An 11,536-nucleotide genomic window follows, 5' to 3' on the forward strand; every position below is an offset into this window, starting at 1 on the left:
TTCGTAGAGAGCAGTTGTCTTGGCCGCAGGGCGCCAGGTGCCCACGGGTGGGAGTGCTGCGGGCCTCCTGGCCCAGGCGTAACGTCGGCACCTCCCCTCCCCCAGCCACCCGCCGCCCCGACCAGTCGGAATTATACTGAGATCCGGGAGAAGCTCCGTTCGCGGCTGACCAGGCGGAAAGAGGAGCCGCCCGTGAAGGTGAAGGGGGGCGCCCTGGGCGGGGTCCCTGGGGAGCTCACCGTGGACCGCCGAGATGTGGACGAGCTGCTGGAGTTCATCAACAGCACGGGGCCCGGAGTCCCCAACAGCGCCAGGGCCGCCAAGCGGGCCCGGCACAAGCTGAAGAAGAAGGTGGGTGTGGGGGTTCGGCCCTGCCGCCTCTCCTCCCGAGGAAGCCCTCACCCCAGCCCCTCCTGGGCAAGGACAGTGCCAGCCGCCCCAGGCCCTAGTGCGGCCCTGCTCTGGGAATGTCTGAGTGAGCTTGGGAGGCATCGGGGCCAGGGAGACTGCAGGCCTGGAGGCAGCTGTGGCCTGGCCTCAGAAGCTGCTCTGAATCCCTGCGAGCCTAGGGCTTGATGCATTCAGCAGTTAGTCACCTGGGAGCAGCTTAGTCCAGCGGGGACGCTGGCCAGGAACCAGGCAGGTGTGTTAGGTCCCGAGTACCGTGAGGGAGGGCCCCCTTCTTGCCTAGAAATGGCTTCACTAGAGGTCGAGGTGTGACCTGCAGGGTAGGGAGAGAGGACAGGTGCCTTGGGGCCCTCCTGGCTGCAGGCTCCGCACATGACCCCATGGCCAGGCGTAGCCAGATGAGTCTCGAGAGCCGGGCAGGCGTGGAGGAGAGGGGCCTGCACCCTGTAGCTCTACGTGTTGGGCATGCTTGGCCGGCCCTGTAGCTGACGTTCTGGTGTGCCAGTTTGTAAGGTGGGCAGGAGGCTGAGACTCCAGGCAAGAAGTGAGGGGAGAGCTGGTGGCAGGACCCGAGCAGAAGAGACTTCTCAAGGGAATGGAAGTGACAGGCCTCAGGGGCCGCTGGCAGGACGGGGCGGTGTAGTCGGGGATGTGTTGCAGGCATTTGCCTGGTGGCCAGGCCAGCAGGATGGCCGGCCGTACCTTTCTCTGGAAACAGTGACGTCAGTGGGGCGTGTCGGCTCAGATGTCCCCTTGAGGCAGCAGAGTGGAGGGAGAGGTGGGAGCCAGCGCCAGCAGTCGCCAGCGCAGGATGTAACTGAAGCCATGGGAGCGACCTGTCCTGGGGGCTGCGACTGGAGCCCAGCGAGCTATTTCCGGCAGCTCGGCTGCCTGGTGCGCTCCGGGGACTGTGGGCCGTCCCTGTGCCTTCATTACCTCTTTGCCCGCCCCGCCCCAGCTGCGGCGCACAGGCTGCATGCAGGGGCTTGGCAGCCAGCCAGCCCACTCTAGGGTGGCCGACCAGTCCTAGTGCTCTGGAAAGCAGAAGTGAGTCTCCGTCTTTTTCCAGCCAGGACAGCCAGGACCTTTCTCCTGCAGCCTGAAGTAGTGAGTCAAGGGGTCCCACCACTGCCTCCTATCCTCACTCTCCCACCCAGCCCTGCCCAGCCAGAAGTGGCCCATGGGCTGCAGTGGTCTTTCTGGCCTCTCCCCTTAGGGCAGTGGTTCCCAGCTCGGCCCCGGAGTACACGCTTGGTGTCCCCAGGCCTGGTGTGCTGCTCACGCCCGCGTGCCCACACGCTCTTCCCCTTCACTGGGAATGCAGCCTTCCTTTCCTCCTGTTAAACTTCCCTTCGAGGCTCGACTCAGGTGCTCCCCTGGGCGCACTTGCTTGGGGACTTCTCGCGCACCCAGCACACCCCATGTGTCTGGGGCTCTGCCCACCCCAGCAGGGCTTACTGCCCCATGTGGAGGCCAGGGCGTGGAGCCCGGCGCCTTGCCTCATAGGCTTCGCAGTCACGGGGCTACAGGCAGGGACAGGCGCACGGGAGTCACAGGCCATCCTGACCGTCATCTGTACAGGGCTGCCCTGAAGTCCCTTCTCCTCCGGGTGCAGCCACAGGCTGGCTGCCACCCCCACAGCTCCCCCAGAGCTGGCCGGTGGGGGCTGCTCGGTGCCGCGCCTCCCGACCATGAGGCCCTCCTGGACTGAGCCCTGCTCCTTTTGAAGCTGTAGCCCCAGCTCTGTGCTCTCTAGCTGCTGGTGCTCCCGTCACCCCAGCAGATCCAATGTCACCTCCCCTTTCTTCCCAGGCCAGTCTGTCACTCAGTGGAATGAAGTAAGTCTTGGCGGGGGAGCAGCTTGGCCCACCATCTCCGCACTTGTCCCACACCCCGTTACCCATCCCCACTCCCCCAGGCTGCCTCTCCCTCACCTGGGAAAGTGCAGGGCTGAGCCTCTTGTGGCACCCGGCCATGTGGCCTCCCTCTCACCCCGCCCGTGTGGCCTGGCTGGGTGCCACCTGTCCACTGGCTGCCTTGTTCCTTGGCACTGCCCTCCACCACCTCAGCTGTCAGACCCGTGCTTTTCTCAGTGTTGAGGCCTTCCCCACCCCCACCTCGTATTTGTAAACAACCTCACTGCGTTTCCACGGGGACAGAGGCCATTGGGCAGGCCTTCTCACATCTCCCCCGGGTCAGGTGTGGCCTGGCTGCCTGCCACCTGTCCACTGGCTGCCTTGTTCCTTGGCACTGCCCTCCACCACCTCAGCTGTCAGACCCGTGCTTTTCTCAGTGTTGAGGCCTTCCCCACCCCCACCTCGTATTTGTAAACAACCTCACTGCGTTTCCACGGGGACAGAGGCCATTGGGCAGGCCTTCTCACATCTCCCCCGGGTCAGAGAAGAGGTGCCCTTTCTCTCTTGAGGCCCACGCAGCCCAGCCAGGCCCCCTGCTGGCAGCTACGGTTGCTCCTCTGGGCTGTCTCCTGCCAGCATTCGCTGTGCCCACCACTCTGTTCCTTGAAAACAGACTGGTCCATGACCTACAGCCAGTCGCTGTCCTCATGTCACAGCCAGGTTTCCCAAGACATGATGTCCGCATGTCCCTCCCATCAGCTCCCTGCAAGCTGGTACCCACCGCACCCCCACGGAGTCACCGGGGACCTGTGTTTGCCAAGTGCAGACCTGCCGTCCTGTCCCCATCTTGTTTGCCACTAAGTCACTTTTAACATTTTGTATTTATTCTCCTTTTCAAACATTGTTTGTGACTCCTCAGTCCTCAGCCAAGCAGGGCCAGGGCCAGGGCCAGGGCAGTGGGAACGCCATGTTCTGCTTCCTCACCTGCCCCGACCTCTCCCCAGTCTCCTTTGTGCACCCCCCTCCCTGCTGGCCCTCCCTCTCGAGGTCATCTCCCGGGGAGGAGCCACCTAGGTAGCGTCTCCTGCTGATGGGCACCTCCGACTCGGCACAACCTAAACGGGGCCGTTGGCCTTCTCCAGAGAGGCCTCGTCCTCCTTCTGCGCTGTCTAGTGACCAGCACCGCCGTCCCTCCTGTCGCCCGGACCAGAGCCCTGGGTGTCGCCCCGAGGGCGCATTGCGGTGGCAGGAGCAGCGGGCCTCGGAGCGCACCTCGGTGTGGAGCTTGGCACTGCCACATTTGCTGTATGACCTTGGGCAGACCCCTTTCCCTCTGAACCTCAACTTCTTCATCTGTAATGCGGGGGACAGCAGAAGCTAAGTCACAGACGGTCGCGGAAACGGATGGAGAGATGCGTGGGAAGGGAGGGCAGAGCCTGGCTCGTGGGGCCCTGCCGAGCAGCCGTGGTTGGTGGTTGGTGGCGTCTACTGGGTTTTCTGACTTATTCTGTGCACTCTCCCACGAGCTGTCCAAAGTCCTGCCCAGGTTCCTCTCCAGCAGCTCAGACCAGCCCCGTCATCCAATGACTGCCCTGAGCCCAGAAGCCTGCCGGCTAGACATTGCTCTCAGGACCAAACCTGACTGGCATGGCCTGCAGGCCCTCATGACCCAGCGCTGCACAACTCCCCAGCTTTGCTTTTCAGTCTCTCTTTCCTGGCCTTCCTACCACCCTGGCGTGGCCTGCAGGCCCCTCATGACCCAGCACTGCATAGCTCGCCAGCTTTTTAGTCTCTCTTTCCTGGCCTTCCTGCCACCCCTCTCCAGCCCCAGAAACCTGCTGTACCTCTGTGGGGCTTGTATTCCTTAAAGACCCCTACTTCCCTGCTACCTAGCTTCCCCTGCTTCCCAGCCTTCCCTGCTTCCCGGGCCTCCCGGCCTTCCCAGACCTCCCACTTGCTAGAAAGTACTTGTCTTACTTTTTGAGGGAGCCTGCTCACTCCTTCAGTGTAGACACTGCCTCCTCAGGGAAGCATGCCCTGGTGACCCAGTCTGGGTTGGGAGCACCTTCTCTAGGTTCTGAGAGCACCCTGTGCTTTCTGTCCATAGCACCTGTCATTGTCACTCTGAACTGAATGTCCTGTTTGCACATCCGTCTCCCCCGTAGGCGAGTCGCCAGACAGCCTGCATCCCGCACGCAGTTCCGCTCCCCGAACCTGGCTCCCACCTCTTGGCGTCTCGGTGCCAGTCAGAGCAGAAAGGCAGGAGCTTACAAAGAGCGTACCTGGGTATATTGTCCCCATTCTGCCACTTCCTGTTCATGGGACCTCGAGCCTGTGCCTGCTCTCCCAGAGTCAGCGTTCCTCGGCTGTAAATCGAGGACACAAAGCGACGAGGCAGGTTCAGTGAGGGTGACGTGCGATGGTGTGTGGAGAGAGCCAGGCTCGTGGGATGGCGCCAGCACGGGCCTCCCTGTGCTTCGTCCTGAGCTTGCTGCCAGAGTGCGCATGGCTCCACCACCCTCGGTCCACACTGGTAGTCACACATTGCCTAGTAGCAAAACTCTGTTCTGAGCATGAGCTCTTCACAGAACCCCAGTCTAACCGAGGACTCCAGTCTGTAACTGAGGACTCCGGTCTGTAACCGAGGACTCTGTTCTGTAACCTAGGACTCTGTTCTGTAACCTAGGACTCTGTTCTGTAACGGAGGACCCCGGTCTGTAACGGAGGACCCCGGTCTGTAACGGAGGACCCGGTCTGTAACTAAGGACTCCGGTCTGTAACTGAGGCCCTGGTCTGTAACTGAGGACTCTGTTCTGTAACCGAGGACCCCGGTCTGTAGCGGAGGACCCTGGTCTGTAGTGGAGGACCCTGGTCTGTAATAGTACCCTGGTCTGTAACCGAGGACCCGGTCTGTAGCAGAGGACCCCGGTCTGTAGCGTAGGACCCGGTCTGTAGCGGAGGACCGGTCTGTAACCAAGGACCCCGGTCTGTAACAAGGCCCCCATCTGTAGCAGATGACCTTGGTCTGTAACAGATGACCTCGTGTTATGACAACTGCTCAGACCTTAGCTGCCTCACACCTGTGCACGGGCGGAGGCCAGCCTTAGCACCTGTGGAGAACACCCCCCCACACCCTGTCCTCAGAACAGCCCTGCGAGAAATGTCCACATGGGGGTCTGAGGTTCAGAGAGAGTAAGTGATCTGTCCAAGGGCCACGGGCAGCTGGCTTAGCTTGTGGGGCCAGTGTTCTGGAAGATAGGCGTAGAAATGCCCACTTGCTGGGCACAGGACCAGCCTCTAGAAGTCTGTAACCTAGGACTCTGTTCTGTAACGGAGGACCCCGGTCTGTAACGGAGGACCCCGGTCTGTAACGGAGGACCCGGTCTGTAACTGAGGACTCTGGTCTGTAACTAAGGACTCCGGTCTGTAACTGAGGCCCTGGTCTGTAACTGAGGACTCTGTTCTGTAACCGAGGACCCCGGTCTGTAGCGGAGGACCCTGGTCTGTAGTGGAGGACCCTGGTCTGTAATAGTACCCTGGTCTGTAACCGAGGACCCGGTCTGTAGCAGAGGACCCCGGTCTGTAGCGTAGGACCCGGTCTGTAGCGGAGGACCGGTCTGTAACCAAGGACCCCGGTCTGTAACAAGGCCCCCATCTGTAGCAGATGACCTTGGTCTGTAACAGATGACCTCGTGTTATGACAACTGCTCAGACCTTAGCTGCCTCACACCTGTGCACGGGCGGAGGCCAGCCTTAGCACCTGTGGAGAACACCCCCCCACACCCTGTCCTCAGAACAGCCCTGCGAGAAATGTCCACATGGGGGTCTGAGGTTCAGAGAGAGTAAGTGATCTGTCCAAGGGCCACGGGCAGCTGGCTTAGCTTGTGGGGCCAGTGTTCTGGAAGATAGGCGTAGAAATGCCCACTTGCTGGGCACAGGACCAGCCTCTAGAAGTTGACACTGAGGCGGGCCAGCCCTCTTTGCTGTCCTGTTCCCTTTCCCTCTTTCTTCCCCTCATTCCTGAACTACCTGGAGATGTGTGACGTGGCAGTCACCTGGCACTGGCGCCCCCTTCATCTCCTTCCTGAGAGCGGCATCCTTCCCCCTCCCCTAGAAGGCTCGTGGGCACGCTGGCACCGAGAGGGGCGGACTCGGAGCCCTCAGACTTATATTGCGCTGCCGCAGGCCTGTCTGAGCTGACAGTGCTCAGGGTCGGCCCCCGGAGCCTCCCAGCTGTCACCTCTATAAAGGGGCGCTCTGCCGTGCCTTGCTAGTGGGCACTCGGTGTGGCCCTTCCATAGGCCGCTGTCCTGCTCAGCAGCTGTGCCCGTGGCCTCAGAGGTGCACATTCCCAGCCGCCCAGAGTGGTCTCACGGCCCCAGAATGTACCATGCTGTCCCCCACTACCTGCACAGTGGCCAAGAGTGCCTCTCCAGCAGCCCCTTCCTCACACACCCCCGTGCTCTTCATTCTAGAGTCATTGTCCCCACTGCGCAGATGAGGTTTCTGAGTCCCAGCAAGTGAGTGAACTGCTCAAGCTCACATCCCCGGGCAGGGAGGCGAGGGCCTGTGCTGGAATCCTCGCTGTCAGGCAGAGGACTGGCAGGGCAGCTGCGGCCGAGCAGGCTGTGAACCCTGCCCCCTCGCTCCCAGGACTTGGATGTGCCTGCCTGGCTGCGGCTCAGCCCCTTTCTGTGGGGGTGGGCAGGCGCTGCCTTCAGCAAGTTCGTGGCAGGGCCGGGCCAGGCTGCTGGGCCAGGCGTCACGTTGTGCTTGGCAGCTGGCAAGCCTTTGCTGAAACCACGTCTTGTGTTGGCAGGAAAGGGAGAAGGCCCAGTTGGCAGCTGAAGCACTGAAGCAGACGAGCTGCAGCGTGTCTGGGAGCCGGGAGCTGAGGCCTGCCAGGGAGAGGCTCTCGGAGTGGCCCGCCCGGGAGCTGGACCGGGTGAACAGCTTCCTGAGCAGCCGTCTCCAGGAGATCGGGAGCACGGTGGAGGACTCCATCCACGCCAGCTTCAGCGTGTGCGAGCCTAGCGTGGACAGCAGGGGCTTCTTGAAGGGGAGGGCTGCTGAGCCTGAGCCCCCGAGTTCCCCACCCTTAACCCTCAACGGCTCCTCAGAACAGCGGCCTGACATCAACCTCGACCTGTCCCCGTTGACTTTGGGCTCCCCCCAGAACCACGTGGTGCAAGCTCCGGGGGAGCCAGCCCCACCATGGGCAGAAGGGAGAGCCCCTCACCCACCATGGACCGAGGTGAGGGGCCCCCCTCCCGGCATCATCCCCGAGAATGGGCTGGTGAGGAGACTCAGCACTGTGCCCACTTTGTCCCGGGTCATCTGGGTCAAGACGCCCACTCCAGGCAGCCCGAGTGCTGAGGAGCCAAGCTCAAAGGAAGTCCCCACCTACAAGCAGGAGCCGCCCGAGCCCGTGGTCTCAGGTGGGAAGCCGCGGAAGGGCAGGAGACAGGGCAGCCAGGCCAAGAAGAGCGAGGCGAGCCCAGCCCCCCGGTCCCCTGCCAGCCTAGAGGTTTCCCTTGCCAAGGGCCAGACCCCTGGCCCCAAGCAGCCAGGCCAGCTCCCGGAGCCTCCTAAAGTGGGCACCTGTGCTGAGGCTGGAGGAGGCGGCCAGCTGGGACCGTGTTGGGCTGGCAGCCCCAAGACAGAGAAGGAGACGGGCAGCTCCTGGCGGAACTGCCTGGGCGAGGCCAAGGCGCGGCCTCCGGAGCAGGAGTCTGTGCAGCCCCCAGGCCCAGCAAGACCACAGGGCTTGCCCCAGGGCAAGGGCCGTAACCGCCGGAGCCGCAGCAAGCAGGAGAAGTCGGCCTCGTCCTTGGGTGAGTGCACCAGGAGCTGAGTGGCTGACCCCCCTCCCAGCCGCGCCACGGGGTGGAGGGCAGTCTGCGTGTGCAGTGCTGGCCCCGGAACATCCCTCCAGAGGCCTGGCTGTGGGCACTGAGCCCCTTGGCTGTGTCTTCCTAGACGACGTGTTCCTGCCCAAGGACATGGACGGGGTGGAGATGGACGAGACTGACCGCGAGGTGGAGTACTTTAAGAGGTAGGTGTGGGCTGTGTACTTCGGTCCTGCCCGCACTCACCTACCATGTTCCTCAGGCTCGGTCCCACCCGGCCTGTGGCAGAGTCCAGGGGGCCACTGGTAGGACGGAGCATCTGGGAACTGGCAGGGACCAGGAGGGGGCGTGCCATGGCTGAGACCTGCCTTGCTTCAGCTTAGTCTGCTCTGTTTACCCACTCGCACTTCCCCTGCCCTGCCTGGCCTGAGCTCTGGGACGGGGGGTCACCACAGTATGGACAGGGAGAGCTCCATGCCATTCAGGGAGCAAGGTTGCAGTGGGGCTATGGGCCGGAGTTCCAGGAGGCCTTCCCGGGAGAGCTGGGGTTAGTGAAACTGGGCAGTGAGAACGAGGGGGCCAGGTAGGACAGAAAGGAGACTGCGACAGTGTGGGTGAGGCATACATGCATTGGGGGATGGAAGCCAGCCCAGAGTGCAGTGAGAATTGAGGAGGAACCCGGTGGTTCCCAGGGCCGCTCAGTCTCCAGATGTCACCCCAAGCCGGCAAAGACCCCTGCCTGCTGGGCTCCAGCACGTGCGAGCCAGGGAGGTTGTGCAGAGCCAGCCTGGTTTCTTAGTGACCAGGACACACGGTGTCTGGAAGAGGGCTCCGTGAGAAAGGGAAGGGGCTCCTGACTGCTGCTCGTGTGTCCCCGAACCCTCCAGATTCTGTTTGGATTCTGCAAAGCAAACTCGGCAAAAGGTGGCTGTGAACTGGACCAACTTCAGCCTCAAGAAAAGCAGCCCCAGCACAGCTCATTGAGGTGAGTGCTGCCTGCACCCCTCTGCCCAGCTCTGCACTCCTCCCGCGGTGCCCTCACCAGGCCGCTGTGTTCTCTGGGACACAAGAAGTTGGACTTTGGCTTGGTGGCCTTGGCCCAGCCAGCCTCAATCTCCAAAGGTCCAAGCCCCATCTGTCCTGCAGCCACTCACCCCAAGCCTGTTCTTGTATCACTCCTCCCTGGCCCGCCCTGAGCCTCCTACAGGGCCCTCCCTACCGAGGAGTGTCCCACTGGCCCTCTCACCAGCTGCCTCCTGGGCCAGCAATAGTCCCATGGTCCTGCTTCGACCCCTGATGGACTGACAGGCTACAGGGTCAAATCCCACTGGCCTGGCCTGGCTCCCCATAGCAGGTTACCATAGCGCTTCCCTGCTGGAACTTCGGGAGGAGGACCATCCCTGAGGAACAGGGAGTAGGCAGATGGGCCATACCGAGGCCTGTGGGTCAGCCAGTCGTGGAGGAGCCAGGGTCCTCCGGGATAGGCAGGCTCCGTGACAGACTTGGCAGCCTGTGTGCCACCAGACATGGTGACACATCAGATGGGGATCTGGACAGGGACAGGGTCAGGGAGAACAGTGGGCCCCTTGTGCCAGAGGGGAGGGCAGCCAGAAGGCCGGCCTGGCTGCTGGGCTGGGGCCTAGTGGTTGCGCAGCTGGAAACCTCACCCCTGGGCTGCATCCCTCAGGTCAGCCTTTGGCTAGCCACACGTGGCTGCCCTCAAGTTGGTAGGAGGTGGGGTGGTGGGGTGAGCTCAGGGACCCTCCCCGTGGGGAACACCCCACCTGTCCGCTTCATCCTGCCATGCCAGGGCAGACCCTCAGCTCCCAAGGACAGCCGGAGAGCCGGCAGCCAGGATAGCCTTCAGGGTTAGGGGTCCCTGTGGCACCCTTGTACTGCCCCAGGGTCAGGACTGGTATTTGTGCTTTTAAATGTATTAATTTACCTTCCGTGAGTTGGAGAGAGACAGGAACCCCCAACAGCCAGCTCGGCCTTGGCCAGCCCGGGTCACAGGCACGTGTGCGCACAGCCCTGCACCTGCCCCGCGGGCCCGCCTCTGTGCCAGCACCCAGCCCAGGCCTGTCCCGAGGACTCTAGCCCTCTGCTCTGAGTGGCCTGGGCTCCCCGATCCTTTGCCAAAGGGAACACCTTCAGGGCCAGAGTGCGCCCTGACTCTCCCCACCTCCCCAGGACTCAGGAGGAGCCGGACCTGGCATTGCATCTGTCCCCCCTACTGAGAGGGGAAGGGTCACATCTCCCACAGGCCCGCCTCTCTGTCACCTGGGAGCCAAGCCAGTCACCCCCCCCCAGCTCCTCCCCTTGCCCATTCCCACTTTGCCCTCTTCCCTGAAGAGCTCACCTGGACCCTGTCGAGCCTGGTCAGGGCAGGACTGGGAGTGCCAAGAGCCTGAGAAAGCTGTCACTGGGGGCCCAGTGGGGCATGGCCTGGGAGCCAGCCCCCTCCTGCCCTCCTCCTCTCCCCCTCTGCTGCGGGAAACGCCCTGAGGTCTTAGCCCTGGTCTGGGCTCAGCTCCTAGCATGGTCTCTACCTTTGTGTGTTGGAGGTAGTCCAGGGGGTCTTTAGTGTTTTCCATCCTGGGAACAAAAACAGCTGCTGGTGGGACCCTGGGGGACTGAGGCTGCACGGCAGGGTCAGGGCACCACCGCCACTTACAGTGCACCTGCTCTGGCCCCGCAGGCCCCGCCCAGGCCGAGTTCAGGTATCCTGAGACCCCGACTGCCAGCCGAAGGTCTGCAGTTCCTCCCTCCACGTGCCCAAGCCCCCTGTTCCCAGCCGTCCCGGACCAACCAAAAGCCGAGCGGATGCTGCGCTGTGCGGGCCTCCAGACCTCAGCAGAGCGCGTCCTGGTGCTACGTGGCCTCCACACTCCAGCCGGGACCGAGCCGGGTCAGGGCCGGGCCTGATGGTACTGCCGGCCCACACTGCTCTGCATTCGGTTTTTCATTCTGTTTGTTTTTATTTTTTCCAATTCTTTACTTTTGATACTGTGAAGATCTTTCGTGCTGAAAGATAAAGCAACATTTGGACACAGACCTGGCCTGTTGGTGATTTGCTGTCTGGGTGGGAGTGACAAGGGATCTGTGTCATGTGTCACCATGGTGGCGGAGCTGTGTGCACAGCCTATGAGGTCCTGAGGCCACCGCGGTAGAGCAGCCTGCCCTTGGCTCAGCACCCTGCATGTGGCCTGCCTCAGTCCCCAACCTTCCTGAGCGAGCCTGGGCACAGCAGCTGGGTAACTCCTACCTAACCCTGCAGTAGCCTACGAGGGGCCACCGTCCATTCTCTCAGTGAGACTAAAGCAGAAGGGAGTGGCTGTGGGGCGCTGTGGGCCGGCCAGGGCTGAGCACAACCTGTGTGGCCCTGGTGCCCTGCCCCCCCCTCCTGTTGCGGAGACTGCTATG

At 62.4% G+C, this 11,536-nt stretch overlaps 1 protein-coding gene across 14 annotated transcripts in view; it reads left to right on the plus strand.

Annotated features, from left to right (window-relative positions):
- FAM193B (family with sequence similarity 193 member B) overlaps positions 1 to 11,167 on the plus strand; it is a 42,312-nt gene extending 31,145 nt beyond the window's left edge. For 11 of the 14 annotated variants that reach the window (XM_027775914.1, XM_027775915.1, XM_027775916.1 and 8 more), the window contains 6 exons: positions 106 to 351; positions 6,740 to 6,784; positions 7,084 to 8,098; positions 8,244 to 8,319; positions 9,001 to 9,098; positions 10,812 to 11,167. In XM_027775914.1, coding sequence (XP_027631715.1) covers positions 106 to 351; positions 6,740 to 6,784; positions 7,084 to 8,098; positions 8,244 to 8,319; positions 9,001 to 9,097 — 1,479 coding nt within the window. In that variant the 3' untranslated portion in view covers position 9,098; positions 10,812 to 11,167. The remainder of the gene's footprint in view (positions 1 to 105; positions 352 to 6,739; positions 6,785 to 7,083; positions 8,099 to 8,243; positions 8,320 to 9,000; positions 9,099 to 10,811) is intronic. The other 3 variants (XM_006158859.3, XM_027775921.1, XM_006158862.3) reach the window with 3 other exon arrangements.
- Positions 11,168 to 11,536: the final 369 nt, after the last annotated feature.

The sequence above is a fragment of the Tupaia chinensis genome, unplaced genomic scaffold, assembly GCF_000334495.1.
Source record: "Tupaia chinensis unplaced genomic scaffold, TupChi_1.0 Scaffold000612_1, whole genome shotgun sequence".
Lineage (NCBI taxonomy): Eukaryota > Metazoa > Chordata > Mammalia > Scandentia > Tupaiidae > Tupaia > Tupaia belangeri.